The sequence below is a fragment of the Indicator indicator genome, chromosome 13 (genome assembly GCF_027791375.1).
Source record: "Indicator indicator isolate 239-I01 chromosome 13, UM_Iind_1.1, whole genome shotgun sequence".
Lineage (NCBI taxonomy): Eukaryota > Metazoa > Chordata > Aves > Piciformes > Indicatoridae > Indicator > Indicator indicator.
Genome location: NC_072022.1, coordinates 7,313,028 through 7,340,319, shown reverse-complemented (window position 1 = coordinate 7,340,319; position 27,292 = coordinate 7,313,028). Strand labels below are relative to the sequence as shown.

General features: G+C 39.6%; 2 protein-coding genes across 2 annotated transcripts in view; both read right to left on the bottom strand.

Annotated features, from left to right (window-relative positions):
- The window catches only part of XXYLT1 (xyloside xylosyltransferase 1), a 34,982-nt gene extending 33,306 nt beyond the window's left edge, over nucleotides 1–1,676 (bottom strand). Inside the window, exon 1 of the mRNA XM_054386053.1 lies at nucleotides 1,251–1,676. Coding sequence (XP_054242028.1) covers nucleotides 1,251–1,676 — 426 coding nt within the window. The remainder of the gene's footprint in view (nucleotides 1–1,250) is intronic.
- A 4,597-nt stretch (nucleotides 1,677–6,273) lies between these two features.
- The window catches only part of ACAP2 (ArfGAP with coiled-coil, ankyrin repeat and PH domains 2), a 64,555-nt gene continuing 43,536 nt past the window's right edge, over nucleotides 6,274–27,292 (bottom strand). Inside the window, exons 12-26 of the mRNA XM_054385963.1 lie at nucleotides 25,515–25,535; nucleotides 22,215–22,266; nucleotides 20,968–21,068; nucleotides 19,140–19,245; nucleotides 18,511–18,719; nucleotides 18,228–18,297; nucleotides 16,778–16,872; nucleotides 15,305–15,489; nucleotides 14,861–14,965; nucleotides 14,377–14,469; nucleotides 12,536–12,720; nucleotides 12,087–12,196; nucleotides 11,431–11,541; nucleotides 11,133–11,194; nucleotides 6,274–6,377 (exon numbers count right to left, since the gene is read on the bottom strand). Of these exons, the coding sequence (XP_054241938.1) occupies nucleotides 6,274–6,377; nucleotides 11,133–11,194; nucleotides 11,431–11,541; nucleotides 12,087–12,196; nucleotides 12,536–12,720; nucleotides 14,377–14,469; nucleotides 14,861–14,965; nucleotides 15,305–15,489; nucleotides 16,778–16,872; nucleotides 18,228–18,297; nucleotides 18,511–18,719; nucleotides 19,140–19,245; nucleotides 20,968–21,068; nucleotides 22,215–22,266; nucleotides 25,515–25,535 (1,609 nt within the window). The remainder of the gene's footprint in view (nucleotides 6,378–11,132; nucleotides 11,195–11,430; nucleotides 11,542–12,086; nucleotides 12,197–12,535; nucleotides 12,721–14,376; nucleotides 14,470–14,860; nucleotides 14,966–15,304; nucleotides 15,490–16,777; nucleotides 16,873–18,227; nucleotides 18,298–18,510; nucleotides 18,720–19,139; nucleotides 19,246–20,967; nucleotides 21,069–22,214; nucleotides 22,267–25,514; nucleotides 25,536–27,292) is intronic.

The following is a 27,292-nucleotide window of genomic DNA, read 5'->3' as shown; positions in this document are numbered from 1 at the left end:
GTAAGGCAGCCATACACACAGAGGAATATGTGTAAGGGATCTGCACACCATGGTGGCCCATGGGTCCCCCTATGCCAGAGGGCACAACACCACAAACCTGAGCTAGGCTTTTGCACCACACCATCATGGGGTACCATCTGTCCACTCCACCGCCATGGGGAGGAATCCTCCTGAAGGTAGCTGTGCACACCCTCCCAGATAGCTGAGCACTGCCAACATGGTACAGGCTACCCACCACAGATATGTGACCTGACTGATCACCAGCACTAGTGAAGTGCTGATCAAGGAGAGATGGGACAATTTACCAACAAATGATCTATAGGAACAATGTTAAGCTTTCATCTCAGCAGAAGTCAGCTGATATTTAATATCTGAAAGATGAGAAACAAAGTTACATCAGAAGTAGAGGATGCCTCAAAGCAATACTGCAGAACCATAGGATAAGAGAGTCAAGGTACTGGGAGCCTCTGGACTCAACACTCCCCCAGTTTTTATCTACCTGTTTGCCATGAAGGAAAGCCTGACCTTGCATAGACTGCACCTAATGCATGTTTGGGAGACCAGTCTGTTTCTCTGGCTGGTAACTGGAAGAAAATTCCCATGCGGGAGCACTCCCAAGCCTTTGCCAACTCTCCATTCCCCTCTTCAAGAGCTGCTAGCAGGGGGGTGACAGCCTTTTCTGATCAGTTCTCCAGGACCACTTAGAAAGCCACGTATACACTAGCACACAGTGTGGTCCTTGTGCAGAGACACTGAACCAGGACTGTCAAGGCAGTTTCCAGAAGAGGAGCAGCACTACTCACAGCAACTGCTCCGGCAGAAGTCGTTTGCCAGAGGTGTTCCCAGGCGACACAGCCACCCAGTCCTAGGCCCCATAACGACTGAGCGGCACCGGGGAGCACAGCTGTGGTCACAGAGAAAAAGGCCTTCAAAAGATTCGACAGACAGGAAGGAGATGGAAGCACACACCCTCCCTAGGGAGCTGGAGCAAGTGCTGTCAGCTGGGAAAGTTTCTTTTCACTCGACTGCTGCTTCATCTGACTCCCGGGGATATTCTCATTATTCAGCCCGCGCTCGCTCCTTCTGAAAGCAGCAGGCAGAGAGGGGCCGGTAAACGAGAGCCCCGGGAGGTCCGCGGGCTTCAGCATCCCGCGGGGCGTCCAAGGCCAGGCCCGCAGCGCCACAGCTCCACTCCCCGCGGCCCGCCCCACAGCGCACGGCCGGCCCCCGCCCGTGCGCTCGCACCGCACCTGGTGGCGGAAGGCGGCGCCGTGCAGCAGGTCCCGTAGCAGGCCCAGGCCGATGTCGTGGCTGGGGCCGTCGGTGACGAGGTGGAGGTGCAGCGCGTCCCCGCCGCCCAGCCGGCCGTGCCGCAGCAGGGACCTCAACGCAGCCTGCGCCTTGGAACGCAGCGCCGGGCTCCGCTCCGCCTTGGTGAACATCAGCAGGAGGTGCAGGTCCCGGCCTCCTCCCGCCGGTTCCCCTCCGCCGGGGCGCTGCGGGTGGCGGTGGGCCGGAGCTGGCGGCGTGGCGCGGAGGCGGCGGGTGGCGCTGGAGAAGGTCTCGCCGCCACCGCCCAGGTAGTAGAAGGCGCAGACAGCCAGGGCGGCGGCCAGCGCCAGGGCGCACGGCTGCGAGCGCGCCCAGCCCCGCGCCGCCCGGCCGGTCGCCGCCATGCCGGCAGCGGGGCCCCCACTCCCCGCCCAGCGCCGCCATGGCGGGGCGGAGCCGCCCTTCCCCGCCCAGCGCCGCCCACCAGGGACCGAGTCCGCTCACAGCATACAAAGGTTTAATCAAGTCCAGTATTTACAATCCTTACAGCATGTACAGTCGATTAACTACAAAGGGAAGGACAATAATGCGTTTCTCATTTACAATGACAAACTACAGGGAAGTACATTCAAGTTCTAGATACAAAGTCTACAGATTCATTAAGATGTGAACTAGGGCTGGTTATACATTCTTTACAGGTACAGTTTAAGGGGGAAGAAAGCATGGGAGAACACAAACATTTTACTGCTGGAATGCTTAAAAAATACCAAGTACAGAAAGACACCTGGATAGAAGAAAAAAAAGTTCATTATTTCAGACAGTATCCTCTGCTTGAGGAAACAATGGCTTCTCAGTGATTGCTATCAAAACGTGGGAAATGTGGGATGCTAACAGAAAAGGGAGTGGGATTTTTCCTCCTCTATCATCTCCTTCCATGGGAAGAGAAACAAGAAAACACTGGATATGCAGAAAGATAAAGTAAGTGTATGAAAGGGGATATACCAAAGAGGTATGTTCAATACTTTTCCCCAGTACTGCCCTTTCTGGAGTTGTCCCTGCTTAAAAGATGTGCTTTTGTGCAAGCCAGACAGCAGGGCTTCGGCCAGCAGGCTGCACCACCAAGTGGCATGAACTAACTCAGGAAAAGTGTCCAGCGGTGAATAGGCAGAGATGGTAGTTTGCAAAACTGACTCTCAAAATACTTTTCAGTGTATTAAATAATCAGAATAATCAGCTCAGTCCTTTTGGCAGTGTGAAAATACCATGTCCTCAGTACTCACATGTAATTTAATTCTATTGAACGGTCATGTTCTAGTCACTATATCATTTGAGATTCTCGTGATCAAGAGGCAGTGTTAACATCCATGCTTTAAAACAGATGGCTGCAGAGAAATGCCAAAGTCCTAGAAACATCATAGCAACCTTCTGCTTATTCTAGTTCTCAGGTTTTTCTTTAGTGCTACAAAGTTTTTGACCTATTGAGGAAAGCTCTGATGACCTGACAACACAGGTATTTATGTCACACTGGGAAACAAGAGAAACTTCCTCTCACATGGGGATTTCTGACAGCAGTTGGAAGGTCTGGTTGCATTTTCTAAAACTTTTTCAGCTCAGTATATAAACAGGTAAGATATAGCACAGAGTGAAAAATGCAGTAGTGACACAGGATCCTTCAACACACTAACATTAGACACCATGAAAGGCACAATCCAAAGCTTCTGAAATCAGTGGAAAGCCTGTCACCAATCTCAGCGGCTTCTTGGATTAGGTCCTAACTGGTAAGGAAGGATGAAGCCCATAACATACTAATGGACAACTGAAATGTGCTCCAGTATGTGCAGCTTGTGAAAGCAAAGAAGAACTATCATCTGTCACCTTCACACACATTTATGAGAACAATTTCCAGCATATCTAATATAATTCAGTGGCATAATTTGGTATGGCAACTCAGAAGTTTATATGCACTGTACCAATACTAAGGTAGAATAGGAAATCTTATGAGTCATCAAAACAATAGAGACCATTAAGGAAACACCACAGACCATTTCATTCAACAGAAGTAAATTACACTTCTGAAATTCAAATGCACTAGGATGTATGTTGAGCTTCCTGCTATTTGTCTTTCCAAAGGATTTTTGGAACACATGATCTATCTCTGGCTAGGAAAAATATTATGAAAAATCTTTTCATGGGCTGACTAGTAAATTACTAAAAATCCACGTGGAAGTTGTTAGGAATCTACTGCTTTGAACCTCACCTATTAAGACCTAGTATATTTCATACAGAGAAACATGAATTGGAGTTGAGGCTTTCCATTACCTGGTACAGAATACAAGATGTGAGCCTACACTAGAGCCTGTCTACTATGTTAGTCACACTCAGGTTTATATAGTGATAAAAATGGAAGTTTCCAAATATCACTAAGTAAAAAACTAGCACTTGAGTTACAACTCCATATGGATTCCAGATCTTCAGAGCCCTGGCAATAATCATGCTGCATATTACAGAGGGCTGAATCCTGTGAGTTAGAGGCCCTGAAGCACTGAGCCTGCCAGTGGCTGGTAGGACTAAGCCCTCAACACATTTTCTGTAACTTAACAGTACATTCATTTTTGCTGATAAGTAACATACCATATATTGCACCTGACCTGAAAAAAGCTTCACCTGAAAGCAGTTGATACTGGGTGTCCTAGCATGCCTAAAAGGACTGGGCAATGAGGCTGTAGGATCAGAGAGACATACTCCGTCAAGCCCTGAAAGTCCAGAGCTCCTGATGAGGAGTGGGTACACATGACCTGTGGATGAAGTACGTCATTAGTCCTTAGCCTAAACAGACTGATTCCCAGACAGGTAAAAAATCAGGAATGCAGTATGTGGATCTGCAGAGATACAAGGAAGAAACTTCTGGGGTATTTTTTTGGTCTACAGGAAGTTTTCCTGCAAAATTTGTCATAGATTTTCATGACTAGGAAGGAGAATACCAGTAGAGATACTGAAAAGTCTCTTGGACAGTTTTCCAGCAGCATGGACTAAGCGATTATGCCATCAAACTTTAGGTAGCTTTACATTACAGCCAGCCATGCTAAATACTGCCTGTCATGCAGGCTAGAAAAAAAAAAACAACAAACAAAATCCACCATCTTAAGAAAAAACTATGCCTAAAATGTATACTACACAGTCATATTTTACATTGTCCCATCCGTACACAGGGAGCTTTGCTTTCTCTAAGATCTACTAAAACACCCACTGCTGTTAAATACTGCAGAGCAGGAACTACATTAGCATTTCATAGACAGCAATTTCAAAACCTCCTCTCTAGAAATTACTGCTTACAGGTGATATTTCTACATTTCCTACTATTCAGGCTAATGGGCAGAATCTGCTTTTCCTTGCATAATTAGACTACACGAACCAAGAATTGTTTTCTATGATTCTTTTGCTTGGAAAAAGAATCTATTGGACAATTCTAGAGCATTATTAACTTTGCAGCAATAATCATCCAGGTTTGATGCACTATCATACATTTTATGCAAAATTATAAATATTTGGACTATGTTAATATTTAATGTGCCAGAAAGTATAATTTTACTATAGTTTATAGATTTCCCCCCCCCCTTTATTGCTTATTTTAGCCAGCTTGGAGAAAAGCCAATTCATTTCCTAACTACATTTAAACAGCAGGTTGGCACAATGGCTATTTGCATTATTAAAAACTCAAACTGATGCTATGTTACCTAAAAATTCTCCTGAACTTGTCCATAGGACAGAAAAAGGACAAATAGTTGCATCTGCTGGCTTGAGGTTTCAGGTGATTACCTAGGTATTAAATAAGTTTATGCATGCACAACAGCAGAGTGCAGCTCACTATGGAATTGCATTGCTGCCCACAGTACAGCTGGAGACTGCTCTCCTTTTTTACCTGGCCAAAATATGTAGCAAAATTCCTAGGTTTTCTTGTGCACATACACATCTTTGCAGATTATATAAAGGAAGTTGCTTCCTGATAGAAAGGACTGATTGCCCTAAATTTAGGGTGGTTCCATTACATGTGAGATTCTACATATTTATCTTAGAGCTAGTAGTGAGAACAGCAAAAAGATGAACAGCCTTCCTGTAACTATTCTACACAATCTCCATTGGGTGAAAATTTACTTTGATGAGTCAAATTTCAAGTTTTTGTCAAAATGCTACCAAAAAAAAAAAAACCCTACATTGTATACAGAAGGATTAAGTTTATTTTTCATGAAAAGTTCCACATACTCATTTAAAAATGTTCTTGCTGCCCAGAAAAACGAAACAAAACACAAAAATAACAAAACAAAAAACTGAAAATAGATTGCTCTTAAAAATTTGGTCCTCCAGGACAGCTACCTACTGTGACTGACCTGCAGCCACTAGCATAAAGGGCATCCTGGTGTTAAAGCTTCCACTATGAAAGAGCTGTGGAAGAGCAGGAGTTACCATGTCTTGTTACTAATAGCCCACCTTTAACTAGAATCAGTGTAGGAGCAAGAGAATTGGTTAAGTTACAGGCCCACATACAGAAGGACAACTCTGGAAGTTATTACCTGATTTCCCTCCCAAACAATCCCAGAAAATGCAACCCAGACCTTCCTGTCAGAGGCACGTTCTTTATGGCAAAAGGGAAAGAGAAGACAGTAGGTAACACCAGAGAGCAAAGGTGGTCTGACCATCCTGAGCGATGCTCTGGCTTTGTGTACAAACTGCAGACAAGCTTCAGGCTTGCTAAAAGGAACTGCTTTTATACTGAGCTAGCAGGTACTGCTCCTTCTAACATTTTCTTCAGCTGCTGAGGTATATGTCCTGTAGAACACAAACCAACTCCTACTCCCCCAGCTACCACAACCTAAAGCTACGTTAGAGTGGTCATTTTATCCAAACTAACCAAATGCATGGAATTCATTCTGTTAAAGTAAAAAAAAAAAAACAAAAAAACAAAACCACAAACAACTTGCACTACAAGGATCAGGTTCTTGACACTTAAGACTTCTGGGAATCTGGCTGCTGGAAACGGTTTAGCTTCTCTGGATTATTTGATGCCATTTGAGAAAAGTCACGGAAAATGTCCTGATAAATTTCATCTCCTGGGTAGAAAAGAAAATGGAAACAGTTTTAAGCATTTTTGATAGTTAACATCACCCACCACTGCACAAATGCCTTACTGTGTGACCAATTACTACGTAACACTTATTCATGTACAAAGATTTGCTTATAGATGGAATGATGCTGATGTTAACACTTTGGGACAGTTTACTTGCATGCATGTTTTGAAGAAGCAAATTAAACAAAGCCAAACTATACCTGAAATAGTACCTCAGAGGCAGCCACACAGAGGAAAGTTCAGAGTTAGAAAAGAAAAGTGAAAGCATTTTAAAGCAACATAAAAAGAAAAATGTTTGTTGGGTATTAAAGAATAAAATTCTTGCTTTGGCAAAGAATTGCTAACCAAGATTCTCTTCAGAAAAGTAGAATTATGGCGTAAAGAAATATTTACTTGGAAACAGCTCAGAATTCATGTAGTCAGACAGAAAAAATAATAAAAAAAGCAATCCTATATAGAAAAATTACCATTCATAAATCCTTTTGGTCTTAATTCAGCAAATGTATTTCAAATGCATTACTGAACATTCATTACATTTTTAGTTTTATCCATATAAGTGATCCTACTTTCCTTAAACATCTTTCAGGTTTTGGAGTGTTGTTTTTGGTTTGGGTTTTTTGTTTGTTTTGTGGTTTGGTTTTTTTCTTTTTTTTAATCTTCATCCTTTGTGCTTAAACACAACTCAACTACTAATACACATTGCAAAATGAGGGATGGCCACAATTTCCACCAGGCCTACCTCCCTCCCCCTCCCTGTCTGCACAGGAAAACACATTCAGGAATGATTGCTACTTGAGTCAATGCCAAGTCATTCTTTTGCCACTTTAAAATGGACATTTGCACATTCTTTCATCTGCTGCAGCATTTTGGGCCTCAAGCTCAGGTTTTGTTTTAAAACATTAACTGTATCCTACTGCCTTCAAAAGGAATTAAATGCATAAAAGCATTTGCTTTGGTCAGGCACCATGCAGCCATTCAAATTCAACTGTCTTCCCAACACAGATGGCTACATAGGACACAAGATCCCAGCACTACTGTTCCTTTTGCTGACAGCTTGGGTAATAACATGATAAAGAACCTAACCCCAGCGTAGAGGATGAAGAAAAGTATCGTTTTCAAATAACAGTTTTAAAACGGATAGTTTTGTGTTTAAAAGTTCACTCTACAGTGAAGATACACCATTTTGGTTTTCCATTTTTTTAAAGCACATTTCCAATATCAGAACTATTACTCTTTTGGAGATGAGACTCCCTGTGAAAACAGTTTCAGAACTAATAACTGACCTTCCAGAAATATTGAACATGCATGGCATGTGGGTTTATATAAAAGTGTAATGACACCGATCTTCCCAGACTTCAAAAGATAAATACATTCAATGCTGCTCTACTAGGAAAAGTCAGCTTTAATTACATTCCCTTTTGGTTTTCAGATTTAGTTTCAAGTATGTTCTAGAGGTGAGGCAGGCACTGGACATGTTTTACTGTAACAGTTTCCGATAACTGCTTGCACTGGGACTTAAGCACCGAACAGAGGGAATTGGAACATTTACCAGAAAGACAGCTGAGAAGAGCTCAAATTTGAATCAAGCTGGTATGAAAAAAGCAATCATGCTTTTAATACAGAAGTGGGTTCCTCTGGTGAACTAGGGCTGTGTTTCAAGTTGCTGTATTTGGTTCTTTCAAATTGAAAGAAAAAACCCAAAAGCTATTTTCGCAAGACATATTGTGGCTCTGGTTTTGGCTCTTTTACATAACAAAAATATTACATACAAAAATAGACTAAAATAAAGTGTCCCTTTAGTTTGCATGCTGCATTAAAATATTTCATACTGTAAACCTTATAATTATTTTAAAATCCTACTTGAAAATTGAATTGTGGAAATTCCCTCTCCAAGCAATGTTTTCCCTAAAGTGCAGATTTGCTGTACAAAAATACTCTAACACTGCTTTACCATTTGACAACAGAGTAACTCAAAAGGCACACATCATACAGACAGGAAGAAAAAGTAGCAATACTAATATCAAATAGTAGCAGACATACTGTAGCACCAGAAGATGAGCACGCAAGTATTCTACAAGAACAGTACAATGGTGCATATGGCTTCTACCACCAGAATTTTTTTTTTTTGTAGAACCAGCTAGCTTCAGCTAGTTCCCATTCTAGGAGTGTTTTGGAAGACCAACTGTACCTTGCAAAGCAACATAGATATCCTCTCAGCAGCTCAAAGCAGCTGGGTGTACTTAAGTTAGAAATATTGATGCCATTAGCTACATCAGTAATTATCAACTGCATTACTAAAGCAGACAGATAGGCAGTTGGCTTCACTCTGATGACAGCAAACTCACATGCTGATATTTACCCTCACATAGCTCCCACTAAACATACAATTGCCTTGAAAATTCTTCTAGAAGCATGATTTTGGAAAAGAGGAGTTGTAAAGTAAGGGCAGTGCAGATAATTTCACATGTATATGCAGTGAAAAGGACCTTCTTCCACTACAACCACATAAAGGTATCATGCCTTGTGACAGCAGACACAAGGTATGTGCTTGCTTACAGAGTTAACACTTCTAGCAGGCTGGCCAACATCAACATTTAAAACATTCAAATATTTACTTCAGCTTTTAAAATAGATTTCAGCAAGTAAAGAATCAAAGAGACCAGAGATTTGCTATCTAAAAATACAGCAAGATCACCTGGCTGGGACACTGCTACAGCTTGAGGCCTTAATTTCAAAAATTATTTTAATGCTATCCTCCCCCTGCTTTGGGGGAAGCTCTGTTATGGGCTGCTCTACTTTCCACTGTCAAGCTCACCTGCTTACAGGAATCAGACACTATCTGCAAAATCAGTGGATCAGATTGTATCAGCTACAGTCTCTAGACTCTGCTGTAATACAAACTGGCAAAAAGGTCAAGCATCTGACTGAAGAATCTGTCTTAAAAAAAAAAAAATTTAAAAGAAGATGTCAGGGAAAACACTCTCCCACATCTCCAGTTTAAACACATTCACATTGTCATGTAAGCAGTGCCTGCATTTGTTATGAATGAAGCATTTTTTCCAAGCACTTTTAATGTTTAGCAGCCAGCTGAAGCTTTTTGGACAAACTACAAAAAGCTGTTTCCTGGTTTGCAGTAACTTTGGATCTCTGGCAGGTCAATCAAATGCTCTGAATTTTTAATTGATGATTTATCACAGAACTTCTGAAGCAAAATACCTGCCTACCTGAAAACAAAGGCATTTTACTATTCGAAACTGACAGTCATCATTTTTATGTAGTAAAATAAAAATGAGGAGACTCAGAAATACTTGAGTGTTTGTTACCTTCAGCCTGGCAGTGAAATAGTGTGCATTGTACCAGAAGACAGCTTTACATTCAAACCAGCCAAACTAGCAACAGGCTTTTTTTCATACACATAGCCTACTGCATTTTCTGAGAGGGGAATTCTTCCTCATATTCAAGTATACACTTTTAAATTATCTGTTGCTCTGCCAAAGAGAGCATTTGAATGTCTGAGTGCATATAACACTTTTATTGGTTTAGTTTGCATTTCTTAGAAGATTTAAAAATAATTTTCTTTAAATAAAAAAACACCTCTGTGTTTAAGGAGAAACTAAATAAATTTGGTTTACTTAAGAGAGTTCATCTAGGATATTGGCATGAGACTCCATGTTGCCCCTCAGGCATATTCCAGCCCAAATCTGGTAAAAGACAGCAGCACAGACAATCCTTATGAATCAGTGGAAAACACATAAGGGCTTTCTAGGAGTGAGCCAAGACTACTACACACTCAACCTTAAAAATCAGGTTTGCCTTTCACTGCTTCGAGGTACAGTGGAGCGTTCTCAGCTGTCTAACCTGACAATCAAGTATGCCTTCACTATTGACATCTGCATAAGATTAAATCAGGTTCCTATGGAAGCAAATCCTAATAGAAGAATTGGCTTGCAGAAATAATCACATCAGATAATAGTGTATGTTGGGACTGAGTGCCTAAGAATTAAGTTGCACATATTCATTAAATACTATTTGTTATCTTTTTGTATTGGTTGGCTCAGATGTCTGCCAATTCTTCTTTTTTAAAAAATTATTTATTAAATCAAATGGTTTGTTACTATGCATACAAAAATACATACTTCAGAATGACTGCTTTGTTTTCTTAATTGTATCCTAACAAAGAAAAATAATTAAAAATAAAATTTGAGGAAATAATAAGTTTCCTATTTCTGTCTGGAATGATTTTGATATATCTGGTGTACATTTTTTACAGTGGTGTGCAACCATTTGTTCTTTAAAAAGAAGGAAAGGACCATTCCACAGGATGGAGAACAGTATCCTGTAATAAGATGAACTCCTCAACTGTCGCTGAGCAACCTGGATCAGAAGACTTCTATTAAATGATGTCAGGTGAAACCTAGTATTACATGAATGTCAATGGAACATCAATAGGAGAAAACTGTGGACAACTACCAGCAAATAGGTTGGTAATGGCAGTAGTAATATACACTACTAAAATAATGTATGTCAAACGCTCCTATTAGGTCCTGTAAATACTCTGACAGTCACATCAGTGAATTTCAGTGAAGCTTGAACATGTGTTAGTTGTTTATAAAAACCCATTATTGTATGAAGCCATCTTAAACCACCCTCAAGTCCTAAGAATCCAATTGTAAACTGATAAATTCCTGAATACACTTCCTATACTGCATTTCAGTATGGTTATTAGTAGAGTATTGACCTGGCTGTCCATAGAGCCCTTCTGATTCACGCATTTCTTCATTCATCCTTGCCAAACGCAACCTACGGGAGTTAGGAAACAAAAAGAAAAACGTCATCTTTCAAGTACTAAAAAGACTGCAAAATTCCAGACCTACACTGCACTCCTGAACCTCACACCAGTGATAGTTCATTCCCCTGGATTTTTCATTTGCTCTCCTTGTTTTTACATAAAGAAATCTGGACATTCCTGGTATTTTTAACTTGAAACAGGATGTGGAAACCCAGTTACTGAGGCAAAATCAGAAGGTACAACTTACAATGTTACAATGTCTGCATTTGCAGCTTCTACTGCTATACTCAGTGGATCTTTCCCATCTTCATCAGTGGCATGCTGGTTTGCTCCTCGTTTCAGGAACAAACACACTTGTCTGTTTAAAGGAAAATAAATAAATAAATCCAAACTGGATACAACATATTTGGCTTAAACCATTAAAAGTTTCCTGAACACATAAAAACAGCACTTTTCCTCTAGCACAGCTAAGACATTAATATGGAAGTAAGCAACAACTTCAACTATTTAATCCACATTAGAAAGCCAGCCTAACACAAATCACAGCAGCAATGAGCTGAATCCTTTAGAAGTGAGGTTCTACCTTCCTAGATCATCTTAGGTTGTAGAACTGAAAAAAACCTCAACCCTCTTACCACAACAAACAAAAACCACTGAGCAGGGTAAAGCTAGTTTCACAAAATGGACAAGGGTGTTTAGAGGTGTGTGTTTTGCTAGGAGATAAGATTGCTAATTCAAAATGTTATTTCCTCTTAGCACAAAAAAAAACCCAAAACTGTAAAGAAAAACTTAGCTGACTTGAAATATATGGAAAATGCCATAATATTTGGGGAAATGAGGAAGCTTGACATTAACAGATATAGTAAAGGATGTCAATTCACAGATCCTGGGGCAGTGAGTTACCCAGTGTGTCCTAGAACCGTGGCATGGTGCAAAGGTCCTCTTCCTTTCATGTCCCTGATGTTCACATTGGCCCCGTTCTGCAGCAAAAATTCACAAGTAACCAACGAACCCTACAGAATAAAAGTGAAGAAACAATTCAGTCCCAGATCTCAAGAGCAAGAGCCAAACCAGTTCTGCCTTCTCACTACTGAATCGTGTGGCAATAGAAAGAAAAGGGATTTGCCCTGGTATCAAATTTAAACACAACTGGGTGACATAATTATAAACAACACCTTAACAGGAAAATAATAGTTCAGAAACAACTTTGACAACACATTGTAAAGAAAATTTTAGCATCATGCTATCATTCATTAGGGAAACAAGCAGTTCAAAAAGAACAGTGACACAGAAATACCCCTCTTATTCCCCTTCCCCTCCTCCCACATCAGTTGGTGCTGTACATCACATACCCCTCGCACTGCCTGAATGAGTGGTGTTGTTTTGTTTTCTTCTACGTTGACCCAGTTTACTTCAGCTCCATGGGCCAATGCTTCTGCCATATCAGGAAGATTCTTCTCAAAGGCAGCTTGATACAGCTGCAATCCTGGATTAGGCTGTTTGGAGTCAGAGTCTTTGGACTCTTGCTTATCTCCTTCTGGAAAAGAAAAAAGAAAGGAAAAAAAAAGTTGCTTACCTAATCCCTGTTTTTATAAGGTACCTCCTGGAATTCTGACCAAAAATTTTCATACCTCTGGCATAACGTAGCTCAGGTTTTGCATTGTTGCCCTTTCCTGCCAGGAGAGGTCACAGATGCCTTTAGTTTGTTTCAGCATTTAGGCACGACCACTTCACAGAATTACAAAATCACAGCATCACAGGAGTAATGTTAGGGGCTGGAAGGGACCTTGAAAGATCATCCAGTCCAACCCCACTGCCAGAGCAGCATGACACAGGAATGCATCCAGACAGGTTTTGAATATCTCCAGAGGAAGACTCCACAACCCCCCGGGCATCCAGTTCCAGTGTTTTGTCACCCTCACAGTGAAAAAGTTTTTCCTCATGTTTCCATGGATCTTCCTATGCCTCAACCTCCACTCATTGCCCCTTGTCCTGTCATTGGGCACCACCAAGAAGAGCCTGGCTCCATCCTCTTGGCACTCACCCTTTACATCTTTATAAACATGAATGAGGTCACCCCTTAGTCTCCCGTTCTCCAAACTAAAGAGACGCAGCTTAGCAGTGCCCAGAAAACATTCTCTCCACATTACTGGCATGTGTGAATATCCCTCAACCTGGTTATCCCATGTCATTTGTAACAAATTGTTTTAAGTTAGAGCTGTGTTTTATCCTATACTGCAAGACAGGAATAAAACTAATTTCCTGCAGATGTGCAGTCATACAAACCTATCTTTATCTGCAACAGTTTGACATGCCAGCATATGAGCGTAATACTGTTCTGATCTAATCTTTGTTAAAAGAGACCACTATCATTTAACAGTTACTTGCTGTGGCTATAATCTTTTGGGCTAAAGCATAATCTTTCTTTTCATGTTAAGAAGAGTTATACAAAGTGAAGTCTGAGAGATATAGACACCGTTATGTTTAAGCTTTCATGAGTTACAGGATCATAAGAGTTTCTACCATGCAGTCAAAGAAAGGATCCAAGCCACATACTGCTTGTCCACAAACCACAGCTGTTAACTACTGGATGTAAAACATCCATCTGAAGAGCATTTTGACATAGAAGTTTATAAATAAATGTTTGTGATAATCTGACAAGCCATGCTCAGTAACTCCATCAGATCAGCACGCTAATATTAGATCACAAAGAACTCCATTAATCAATTCACAAAACTTTGAGTCTATAGGGGTGTAATGTTTAAAGACATGGGAAATTCCATGAAAGTACAAACCAGAAAAATTAGGCAAGAGTGCTCAAATACACAATAGCTACTATTTGTGACTTAACAGATATTCTATCTCCAAGGATTTAACTATTTGTAAAATGGTTGTGCCTTTCTGTGGAGACTTTTCACATCAAAATGCAGCAAGCAATCTATCTGCAAAAAACCCTAAGGTCTGGCTCAGTATTCACCTGACTAGAGACAGCATTTCTCTGAACTTTAGAAGGGCTCAGCGTCATCCTTGCTACCAAGCCTGGAGGAAAGAAAGGTCACTGATGGAATTATTACCCTTGTTAAAGCTATTTCAGCCCACCAGGAGGGAAGAGATGTGATTTGTATCAAGTACTAATCTCTTGTACCCAGAAGTTGGTTTTGTTTTTCACCCTGAAGCGCAAAGCCTAACGCACCTGGTTCATACAAACTGTTAACTGACACAGTAGAGGCAAGGTGTTCTCTGCTGTCATCAGCACTTGGCTGGATCCCACTGTCACTGCTTCGTACTGTTTTGGGGAGAAACTGTAATTACTATGCAGACCATAAGTTACCTACTCTTGACAGATACCATGATAATAAAGCAAGCTCTTATACTTGGTCCTGAATATATATATATATAAAAATATTTAACAACTAATAATTATTCAATACTCTTAATGAATCCATAGGAAAAAAAAATGAAGTCACATACTGCAACCATAACATTTAGTAGTATTAATAAAGTCAAAGATTATTAGAAAGGAAAAGATCAGGATAAGTAAAAAAGCTTAAATTATTTCATGAGAACACTAAGCGATGCAATAGGCTGGAGACAATAGATTAAAGGCAGGGAGATGGCCACAGCACACAATGGATCACTAGTGCAAATACTGAACACGCCATAGCTGTAGTACTTACTACTACGTAGTTTTGAAGAGGTATCAAAGTAGGAGAAGAGTGAATCTAGTTCATCAGGACAGAACAGAGACTCCCGCCTGGCCTCGTCGCTACTTACAGCAACCGCTGGGACATGCAAGTTAGCAAAGCACAAAGCAGGCAGTAAGGAAGGGATAGGGCAGGAAAGAAAGTTATTGGAAAGATTCAGGAGGATGAAAATACGGAGGGAAGAAGGTGGTTAATATGTTTCTGAGTGATAAGCATCCCCACTCCAAAATCTTCCCCACCTAAAAGTGCACATCTCTGAACAAGTTTTTTTCTCCCCTACAGGTCAGAACTAGGCTGTGACCCACTAAAAAAGAGATTCCAATTCCTCTGCACAAGGCAGGCAAACAATTAATACAAACCCATGCCACTTGAAACTGAATGTGTGCAATACAGCTAAGGAAAGAAGCGTGGAAATACCTTTTTGGGATGCTGCACCTTGGTCCCCTGCCAAAAGGGATTTTTCAGGGCCACTGTGCCTTTTTTCTTCCTGACTTGCAGGCAAAACTTGTGTTCCAGATTCAAGCAAAGGTACTGATGCAGGCTGCTTCTCTACAAACTTTCTTTCCACATATTTTGCTCTGATGTATGCCTCCCTCTCTTGCCTGTCATACACAAAATCCCTGGAGTTAGTAAGCTCACAGTTTTGTATTTTCACATATTAAAAGAACAATTATTTCATACTAAATCCAGTAACCCAAACCGTAGTTTGGCACTGCATGTAAGATACCTCCAGCACATTTTATGGAAATATGAAAAGCACACTAACTCTGTCTGGATTCCTCAGTAAATTTTGCATAAGGCTCAAAAGAAAATAATTTTCTTGTGCTCATACATGTATGTTTTCTTTCAGGCTGTAACTTCAGAGAGCATAGGTGGAAGAAATAAGCATTAGTTACTGTATGCTACTTCTGGGTATTAGTCCTTTATACACGGTTCCTATTGTTAATAACCAATTCACACAGTATGTGTTTAGTTTCTGTAGTAAATACAAATGGCAACATTTGTCAAAGGAACATCAAGATTGCACAAGACAACAGTAACAAGGCTCAGGCAGGCACATGGAAACATTTTCCTTTGTAACCTGAGGTTATCCCCTTCAGACATACACCAGTTGTGACAAGCTGATGAAAGGAGTTATAAAAGTATTACTACTGAAACTGCTAAAAAGCAGTTACCACTGGAAGGAATAGCTAGCAAATCTCCTATATTATTTTTTAACATAGTCTCCAAACTGCCAACATTTTATAAAGCACTGTTTTCTATAGCATAAAACGGCCTGACAACAAGCAGTACAGAACTAGAAAGCTGGTAAACCCCCAAATTTTTAAGACATCTTACATAGCAGGAGTTAAGAAGCTACCTCCAAACACCAAATAGCATCAGAGAAATGGAAGACAGCAGTACAATTATGAGAAGGTTGCTGTAAAGCAGCAGAGCTCACGTACAACGTAGGCAGAAAGAGAGTGTTGTGGGCATCATGGAACAGAACTCAAGAACAGTCATTGTAACCAAAAGGCTGTAACCACAGGCTCCTTCCAGGAGCACACTCACAGAGCCAATACTGCTGGCTGCGACGGTTCAAAGAAGACAAGAATTAAAAGCAATATGCCCATGTTTATGAGACAGAACAGGATGCTATAGAGCATCATCAAAAGGAGGAAGTGAGATCAGAAAAAAAGAACAAATGCACAAGAAGTTGAGAAGGACCAACAGAAGGTATACCCAATAGAGATAGAGTGAGAAAAAGGAGAAAGCAAAGCATACTGGTGAAAAGGGAAAAGGAGTACCTCAAAGGAGCGTTACACAGTTAACTGGCAGCATCTTTTAAAGCTGGCGGCTGAAGGAAGCAACAAGAAAAGGAAGGAGGAGGCACTGCTAGTAAATTACTACCTTTGGCTTCCAGGTTGTGGCTTCTTTATTCCCACTTTTTCCAACTTGGCTTCATATATTCTATTTATAACATCATTTCCCAATTCACACATAAGCTATGAAGCAAAATAAATAAATTCAAATACAGTTGCAAAAGGTTTTTTTATCTACCTATTTAGTTATTTTAACCCCACTTAGTCTATTCTTCCAGCTTGGTGTTTTCACTGGTAAAAGTACACTTACAGAAATAAGCAAGGGTTTATAGCATGATAATGAAACAATCAGTGAACAGAAAGACCATATTCTGGGTAAGATGGCAAAAAAAAAAAAATATACTCAGTCCTCTAACATGCCATTGCTCTCTGAAAAAGGGCTGCAAAAACTATCATCTGTCATTCAAGAAACATTGCTGTGCAATAGGAAGGGCATCTGCAGGCCTCATTAAGAAAGGTGCTCTCTTCTACCAGCTTTACTGTTGGCTATTCTTATCCCATTGGCAAGAGACAATCCAATCAATTCTATTCCATCTTGTCCAGCAGACATTTCTCCTAAATCATAGTGTGGTGTTGCCTATAGAAAAAGGCCAAAGGCAAATAACAGCCTGCAGTTAATACTGCAAGGACAATTTGGCCCATGAAGTCCACATATTGACAGCAATGAACAGACCTACTTCTAACACCAGGTAGAATATGCAGTTCTGATACTTACCTGAACTTCTGTAGCTTTTTGTTGGTTTCCTCAGCATGAACACACTTACATTAAAATAATTTAAGGCCACACCAGAAGAGAAACATCCCTGTCTCATACTGTCTTTTGGTTGTTCAGAACAAAGAAGCAATACCCAAGTACCAGAACAGGACAGCCAGGAACAAATGCTCTGCCAGCAAATATCCAGCTGCACACATACATCTTCTCCTGAGTTCCTGTTTCAGTATTTCAATGTCACATGATTTTCATAACCATGTTTCACACTGTAATTTTGGCACACAAACAGCATATGAGAACAGCTGCAGGAGTGTTCTCCTGTAAGCCAGCAGGAGTTAAAAAAAAAAAAAAAAATCAGGATCTCCTTTTAAGAGTTGACATTTGAATTTTCAATTATGATCATGCTTTGGTGTGATACAGCACTTCCAATATTTTTCAGCCCACTGTATCGTTGATCTATCAACAGAGTTCTGTTTTTTTATGTTCAAAGGTTACTTAACTACTCAGAGGGCATTAACGAACCTGAAGCTGACATAAGTTCTTTTGACTTGCAAACTAGTAACAAGATGATTACTGCTACTGCCTGTATTGTAAAAGAAACAAAAAAGCAATGTTCAACCATAAACACTTTCTACTCCAAAATGCAAATGCAAGACATGCACTAAGTAACACACATAAGTGTTTCCTGCATTGAACTTGTTGATGCAAAGGCTATAGAACAAGAAATGAAGTACCAAACAAACTTGTTTGAAAAACACTGTCATACCTTTAGAAGTTCAGGTTCCCATGAATCCAGCGTTAAAGATCTGACTTTTGAAAAGTGGACTCCCAAACTCCTAAACAGCATGAAACAAACATTAGCCTGTAACTACCATGCTTTGTCTTACCCCAGACAGCTTTGCCATTAATTTATGCAAATAAAGCAGTTACCTCAATTCTGTTTACACACGGGAAGTCTCTAATCTTGCTTCAGTATACATTTGGAGAGGCAAACACCACCCTTCCTACTCTAGTCAATGCACAAATACAGTTCTGAAGAGTTCTCCAACCTGTGTATTCCTGAGCACTCAATGCACAGCGTGATTCCAAGGTTGATACTGGCCCAGCGAGGATCTGCCAAACCACAGTCACAGCAGGCAGCGTTACCAGGAATACACTGAACTCGCTGGAGAGCACTTTCTCCCTTCAACAACTTCTCTTTTGTCTCACTCCCAGATTCTAGGCTGCCAGTGGAAGGGGATGATTTCTTCTCCTGTTTCTAAAAAAAAGAAAGAAAACAAAACAAAAAAGGAGATACACACAATGAATTAAAGTCCTACAGATGCTAACAGTTCACTAGAATCCTAGGATTGTAACTTCTAAGGCCAAGGAAAGAGAGAACTGAAAAAAAAAAAAGGGTTAGCTTTTTAGAAGAAATATGAACTGAATATAGGAGTATCCTACGAATTTTAGCTACACTACAGAAATATCTCATCAAAACAGGCCAAAATAGCATTAAAGTGAAGTGAAAAATAGACTAGATATAAATCATAGCCTTCAAAATCTCATTGCATTTCCACTGGAAGACAAACAATGGATTCTTTGTTTCTTCCACACACACAAGAAAAGTTATTTTCCATAGTTAATTTTCAGGATCTAAAAGGGAGTTGTGATTTGGCTGGTGGTTGTTTAAACTCACCTCAGATTCATCCCCTTTCTCTCTATATGCTGTAGCAATACTGGTCTGAACAGCCTTAATCCATGCCTGCCGCAGCTTTTCCGAGTCAGCCTGAAGCATGCAGCTTCTGTGAGGAAACACATGGTCAGATCCAGAGAGACTAACCAAGCAGCTAACATCAAACAACACATGGTTCAGTGAAATACAGCCTCTTGGGAAAGTTTCTGGCTATCAGCAGCAGTATATTGCTTAGCAGGCACCACGTAATAAACTCATCCACTTGGGGCTAACAAAGCAGCTGGCCCCTCTATGAATTGTGATCTCCTTGTTGCAAAGCTATTTGCAGGTAATGCCAAACCATGACCAATGGTAAAATATGACTCTTCAAATAAACCAGAGAATGGTTTAGCTTCCTATTCCTTTTCTTGTCTCGGTTTTATATCCTCACATGCAATTTACCTCTGTGACAAGATACAGTTATCAGTCCAAGGAAACACAATTTCATTCACAGAGATCGAGAAAATTATTTCAAAGCTCTCTGAGAAAAATGGAACTATTTTACACATCAAGAGTCAACGAAACAGGTGATGAAGTATAAAACTGTTCCAACATTTAGGGGTTGAAAAAGTACAGGCAAGCAGGAGCAAAATGCACATTAAAGTGAATTACAACTGAAGAGGCAAATTTTAGGCACCACTCCATGAAAAAAAAAAAATGTGTGAGTGGAGAATATCAATAACCTCCCAACATAAAAGCAGGCTGACTTATATCAAAATCCTTAATGAGAAATCTATGACCTGCCCTTGCTGCAGCAGGGCTGCCAGACTTCTCCAATACAACCAATACGCTGCACTGTTCAAGGTGAGATACTTTTATTTGGTAGTTGCATTTAGTGCTTTCTGAAATGTAATTCAAAGCTGCTGAGACAACTTATAAATGTGTTTCTCTCACATCACACCAACGAAAGCTTTGGAGAAACCGAGAAGCAGCTTGATAGTTGTATTGGGTTTGGCCAAGCTGGAGTTAATTCCCCAGTGCTGTGTTTTGCAGCAGCAGTTGATAACATAGCAGTGTTTTGGCTACTGTTGAATAAGTACCCAGGCTATGTCTTTTCAATGTTTCCCTGCCCCAGGAGTACACTGAGGGATGGGCAGGATCTTGGGAGGGGACATGGCTGAGCTGGCTTACCTGGACTGGCCAGAGAGGTATTCCATGCCATATGACATCAGCTCAGATATAAGAATGAAGTAAAAGAAGGAAGTGGGGGGATTGGTCCATGGCGTCTATCCTCCCAAGCAACTACCAAGCTTAGAGAGCCCTGCTTCCCGAGACCGACCATCGTCCTGCTGATGGGAAGTAGAGACTAACATCTCTCTCTTGCTTCCGCGCCGTCTACTGCTTTTGCCTATTATTGTTATTAAATTTGCTTCTACCTTATTATTAGCTTTGGTCAATTTCTTTTTCTTCTTCCTCCCCTCTCCCCCTGTCCATTTAAGAGGGGGAGTGATAGAGCGGCTTTGGTGGGCATCTGGCCTCCAGGCCAGGGCCAAATCACCACAATAGTACCAGCTATTAAGCTATAACAGCTCCACAAGCACAAGCTGTTTATGAATAATGCACAGGAATGAATGCTTATTTCAAATAAAATTAAACTAAACACTAGGAACACTTCTCACAGCATCACCTACTCTTAGCCAAAATTTTAGAGAGCAGAATTGTTCAGATACTTTTCCTGCTTCGATCTGTCCCAAGAGAAATGTCAATCTTGCGTTGCAAGATAACTGAATGCAATGATTGGGTTTTTTTGTTTGTTTTTTTTAAGTAAGTGTGCTCCATCACTTCTCCTTACTTTGTTGGGGAAACCACCTCAAAACAGAAACGTCTCTCGATGTCTTCACAGTGTTTAACCGTGCAAAGCCGCAAGTCTTCCACAACTACTGTGGGATTATCCTGAGAAATGATAAGAAAGTCACACAGGGGAAAGATAATAAAGTTGCTGATAATCCAAAATGTACCATTTCATTCTATTTGTTTCTTTATACTGATTTTACCTCCAAAAATGAAAATTATCAGTAGGTCGAACAGGAAATACTTGGCAGCAGATATTTAGATCAAGAAATACAATTAGCTTACAAATAAGTCAGATTATACCAAAATCAGCAATACTGTGAGTGCCAAAAAGAAAAAAAAAAAAAAAACCACCAACCAGAAGCTGGATGGAGAGGTTTTGAAAAATTGACTCAATTAATAAGAATTTTATTCTAAGATGATAGCATTTTTAAAGGTGCATTCAAAAAAAACCCAAACCACACACACACGCCATTGGAATTCATCAACACAAAATGTCCAATTCAGAACCTCAACTGTTCGTTTCCTTTCCAATGACAAAAAAAAAAAATGAAGAATCTGGATTTGATAACATCAAATAACAAGGAACAGCCTCTGAACCTGGCCTATTAACATTAAAGAATTCCTCCTTTTTGGAATTTCCCCCTCCAACTCCATATAGTTCTCTAGTTTTTTTCCAAAATAAGATCATGGCCCCAAATGTTGATAGAACATTTGATAGCTTGGGGCAGACTAGTGCTTGCTGCTAGAGTACATAAATTAACTTTTCCAGCAGCAAAGAGACTGATATTGACTCCTAAACAGCATTTTCAGTATTAAATGCACACACATAGCACCCCTGACTTTCATAACAAATACTTGTGCACCTTTTCCCCCTGTTCTCTCCTCAATTGCTAAATTGGGTATGTGAACTCAGTAAGCAATTGGAAGGAGCAAGCCCTGAATTGCTCAAAGAACAGGACAGAATATTTCATTGTCAGCAAGCGTGTACAAGCCTTTTGAGACCATCAACTTAAGTATCTTCATAAGCCTTCTCTGCAATGAGGTAACAAAACTCACAGCAAATAAAGTCCCTGTGCAGGCATCTAAAAAATTAATTGTGGCTATTACTCTCATTTTACAAAGGGTACAACTAATTGACAAAATGCCGTAGGTTGTTGAAAAGCCCACAGGATGCCAATGCCAGTACTGTTCCTCCTTCCTCTGATCAACCAGGAAAACAATCCCAAGCCAGTTTTTGCTGCTTACCTTAAATTTCTTCTGGTACACAAGTTGGTTATTTTGTATTGAGAACCAGCGCCTAGTCAAATGAAGAGACATCCAGAGAATACATAACTGATTTCACAGTGCTTATTGGACTGAAACGTGCTAACATGTCATCTACAACAGAAAGACTGCATAAAAAATTTAACAAAAGTAATGCTGCAGTCAGTTTTGGCAAGTATTTGGTGAGAATAATGAGGACAAAGAAAGCAGAGACAAAACAGGAAAGAAAGCCAGGTTCAAATAATTTGAGTCCTAAACAAACACATTTGTGTTACGACAACATTAGTTAAGCTACCACACAAACCAATTTCATTTCAGGGAACATTTACTTCAGTATTTTAGTAGTAAGATGCAATTTTAAAATAATTGTTTGCTAACACAAATTCAGATGGCTTGAGTAACAAAAATACTTCAATTACGCAAACAGCTCACTCCTGAAATATTTTGGAGAGTAGAACCAAGAAATAACTTACTACATGACTAAAAATACTACAGGGTGGCTATCCCATGCAGGTTTGATGTCTTTCTGTATTTGGTACAGTGTGGCTATCCCATACAGGTTTAATGTCTTTCTGTACTTGGTATTTCTTAAAAAGGTTTAGATGCTGAAATAAAAAGGAGTGCATACAAAACCAGCAAATCAAAGGAAAAACTTTTAAGCAGGATTCTAACTTAAGTCTCAACTCTATAGGAAAACATCAAATAAAAGATCTAAGGAAGGCATCCTATGAAATCCAAAGCAAAATGTAACACTTGAACTCCTCTGAAGTGTATCCTTCCCTGTCAAACTTGCCATTCAGACTGGATACAATTCATTCAGAATGGAAAGACCATTCGTATTTTGGAAAAAAAAAATATATAAGCCCATCAGATCTCTTACATTTTAATGAGGCCACTGAATAGAACAAAAAGCTGCAAATATAACCATCCCTTTCTAGCTCTTCTGAGGATGCACAAAGTAAAAGCTAATCAACCATCGCTGGGTTTGACGAAATCAAAAGGAATGTAAAAATTAATTCAGTTCTGCAGTGAAATTTACTCTTCTTGTTTTTATTTTGTTCAGGCTTACTATGTACCCTGTTTTAATCACAGCACAGTTCCTCAATGATCTCAAATATCCTGCTTATCCCACGTATCACTTTTTTTCTGCCCTGCCAATCAGTTGGAAAGATAACAACATACAAAACATTGTATTGCAAAATATTGTGCTATTCTCCATAGGCTGTTGATCTTAAAGCTACAGTTCACTACAATTAGTAACAAGAGGGTTCCATATATTTATTCAACCACCACAAGCCATTCATGAAGAGAAGCACACAAAGATGGTTAGGAAATACTAAGGTATACAAAACAATTGAAGTCAAATCAGAAAAATCTAGTATTTGTTAGATAGTTAGTACTTAGTAGACAGATGAGATTCTACCTTTTAACAATTCATCTTTTCAAATGTTGTAAAGATCTACTTAAAATTTAAAAGCAGCAACAGGATCTTCTTTCAAATACTGGCTTTCCAACACAATACCACTCATCTTTTTCAGTTAAGATAACTGAGCAGTATAATGCAAAAAGTTAAGCACTTTTTCAATTTATTAAGAGCAGTAGTTTTGGTCAGTGCTATTTAAAAGGTATCACCTTTACCATCTATTTAAAAAAAAATTAAAATGTAGGAACTAAGCCTCAAACATGAGCATAAGGCAGGTTACTGCTAGTATTGAAATAGGTAACTCAACAACAACAAAAAAAAGCAGGCTACAAAAGGAAAATGAACTCAAGCTTTTTAATGTGTTTTTTTGGAGCACAACACCAAACAGAAAACCGTGAAAAGCAGTGTCTAAGTGACAAAAGAAACAAAAATAAACACAGCCTTGCCCCAAGAAAACATGCAATGGCCTTAGGCAGTGTAATTAACTTAATGAATGCAATGTTTCATTTATTCTACAGCTAAGTATTTAGTGAGTTAAAGTAAATAAGTTCCAATCTGATCAAGTGGATGTTGAGAGAACACACAAATTCTAAACCAAATTGGTGTCATCTTTCAAGTCCAGTCTAGAAGTTTTTAAAGTCTTCCAACTCCTTTTTTATTCCTTGTACAGAAATTAAATCTGTTTAAGAGAACTTTCCAGTTCAGCCAAAACGTGTGAGGCTTTGGATTACTTTTTTTAAAGAAACTTTTATTGAACAAGATCAACAATATAGAATAAAGCATAACTTGTAAACCATTCTTTTGAAGTAGATGCCAATGGAGAAGAAAATGAATACACTTTATTGTGTGCTTGAAAAAAATGAAAGTGACTCCAACACATCAGCACCACAGCAGTTTTATCCAGGTCAAAAACTTGGGAGTTACTTCTTTTTAACCAAGTGTCATCAACAAACCCTACTCATTAGTGCAGGAAACAGACTGCTGGGGGTCTACAGCCAGGAACAGAGGTACTGAAGGTACTGCCACAGGGTGTACCACATCCACCCTGTTCTAAGGACTAATGTTTATAAGCCTTTAGGCAACATATCTGCAGCAAGTACTGACCATTAAATGTGTCATTCTGACAAAAACAGGACAGAAGCATGGCAACGGAAAAAACATACTTGGGGAATTGTAAAGCAAGTTGAACTGCTCCACTCAGCAGTACTTGGATATAGTTATCTGGGTTTGGAAATGGAATGTTTTCCATCACTTACACCTACATAATTTCAAAGGACACTTATTAGATAGGAAACATTAAAAACTACATAGGAAAAAAAAATTCTCCAGAGAGTAATAAAAAAACCACAACAACAAACAAAAACCCCCAAACCACAAAATTCAAATTATTTCAGGTTTACATTAGAAAAAATAAATCATGTTTATTGACTGTCAAAATGAAAGCTTTTTCACTAGCTGCTCCCAGAAAGCATACAAAACAGAGTGATTAAGAATGCAGAACATGTAAAAGTTATGTGGATAAGACAAATCTCACCAACTTCAACTATAAAAAAAACACAACAAAAAAAAAACAAAACAAAAAAAAAAAATCAAAGCACTGATCTTGTATACTCAGAAGTTTGAGTGCAGAAACTTTGCTTGAATGCCTTTTTAAATAAAACTAGCTTGATCTTTCTAACGCTTTTTAAAGGTGTTGAGCAGCAGGTATAATGGCATCCCAGGCAGAATCCTTCTGTTATTTTCTTAGACTGAGCCACTTAATACATCCATTGCGAGTAATCAAAATTAAATGCAGGGTTAATTGAGAGCTTTTTGCGTGCCAAAGAAACATTGGGAAGGTATAAAAAGCTGTTTGGTACCTGATGTGATCTGGCTTTTTCCTGTCATGTGAAAAAATGGGGTAGGATTAAAACATAAGGGAAAGGAGGAGAAGGAATGCAAAATGAGCAAAATAAGCAAAGAATTAGCATGATCTGAAAATACAGCAGAATTAAAAAGGAAAACATTTAATGCCTCCAGCCTTAAAACTATTCAGAACATACTAATGTTTGGTGAGAGCTTTTCTCCCTACACACATTTATTCACACAGATCTTTCTTCACAGTACGGACTTCTGTTTCCAGCTGAAATTTCAGGAATCAAAACAGCTTTCCACGTCCTGCCCCACAATAATAAATGCACCTGATTGCAGATCCTGATGCCTTAAATAAAATTGTGTACAGAAAGACAAACAGATAGACATAAATTTTTAAAAAGTCTCTATACCTGTTGGTGTAAGACTATCCAGTATCAAGATATCATTTTGATTCCACCAAAGTATATTATCTGAAATACTCATGTACATGACATTAGCCATTTAGTTGCAATAGAACAAAACTGCAAATCTCCAGCTTGTTCAAAACGCAGCAACGCTCAGCTGCAAATAGCTCTTGTGGTTTGTTCTGCAACCTGCTCAAACACTGTTTCTCAAAGCAGTGTCATGCAGAACTATCCTAAGAACAGGATGATGCCAAATCCCAAATGACTGAAGTGTTCAGACAACTAAACACAAGTTGCCAGCTGCCCCAGGAAAAAACTGCACCACCCTAGCAAGAAGTTAGCTTGGGATTGGAAACAAGGCAAGTTTTCATTCTTTAGAACAGATTTCCCCCTTTTGAAAGGGGTGCATCATGTAGTTTTGATCTTTTTCCTCCCTCAGCAACCAGACTTTTTCCAGGATAACTCCCCATGGGGAATTCATGGATTCATTGATCAAGACATGCACACAGAAGCATCACAACTCTCTAGTTTGTTAGTTAGAGCCATACTTATGTACATCAAACTCAGACAAAACCCATCGTACTATTTCCTTCTCTCTTAAGGCTTTAATGCCGGCAAGTAATACACTGATAGTGGTAATTGTGATGATATTTGGTGCCTTGAATTCAGTCTTAGAAAGGCCTTGAACTACCAAAACACCAACTAATACCAACAGAGGGAAGATAGCTTTCTCTTTTAAATACATGTTACTACTGACAATGAAATCAGCAGTTAGCAAGGAATATCAGTGCCATCACATTGGTTCAGAACACCAGGAAACTCTAGGATTTCTTTCCAGGGAAATTCTTCTTGTGTTTATTTCACAGCTGGTTGATATTTTACTGTCAAAGATGGGCATACAATGAAGCAAGCTAAACTACTTAGCCACTAAGAACACTGGAAATATCTTGTCTGTCTTGGTGTCTCTGTCTTCAGCTCTGAATTCCCTTCTGTAAAACACATCATTCTCAGTTTCCTCCTTTGGTATGTCTTGTACATTTTTATGCTCAGAACAGTTGAAGGGCACAGTCTCTACTTGTACTCTATCTAGTGACTGGAAAAACACTAACACCACTAGTATATAATGAACTTGAATCTGTATTATCTCCCTGCAGTTGAAACTGCAATACCACTTAAATGAATCATTCCACCAGTGGAAATTGGCAGTGGGAAGGGGCAATAACCACTTCAGTGCCTCCAATGCAGCAAGCAATTACAAGTGCATTCAGAAATAAAAGCAAGATAAAAATCAAAGAATGGTAAGGGTTGGAAGGGACCACTGGAGATCATCTAGCCCAACCCACCTGCTAACACAGGTACATCTAGATCAGGCTGCATGG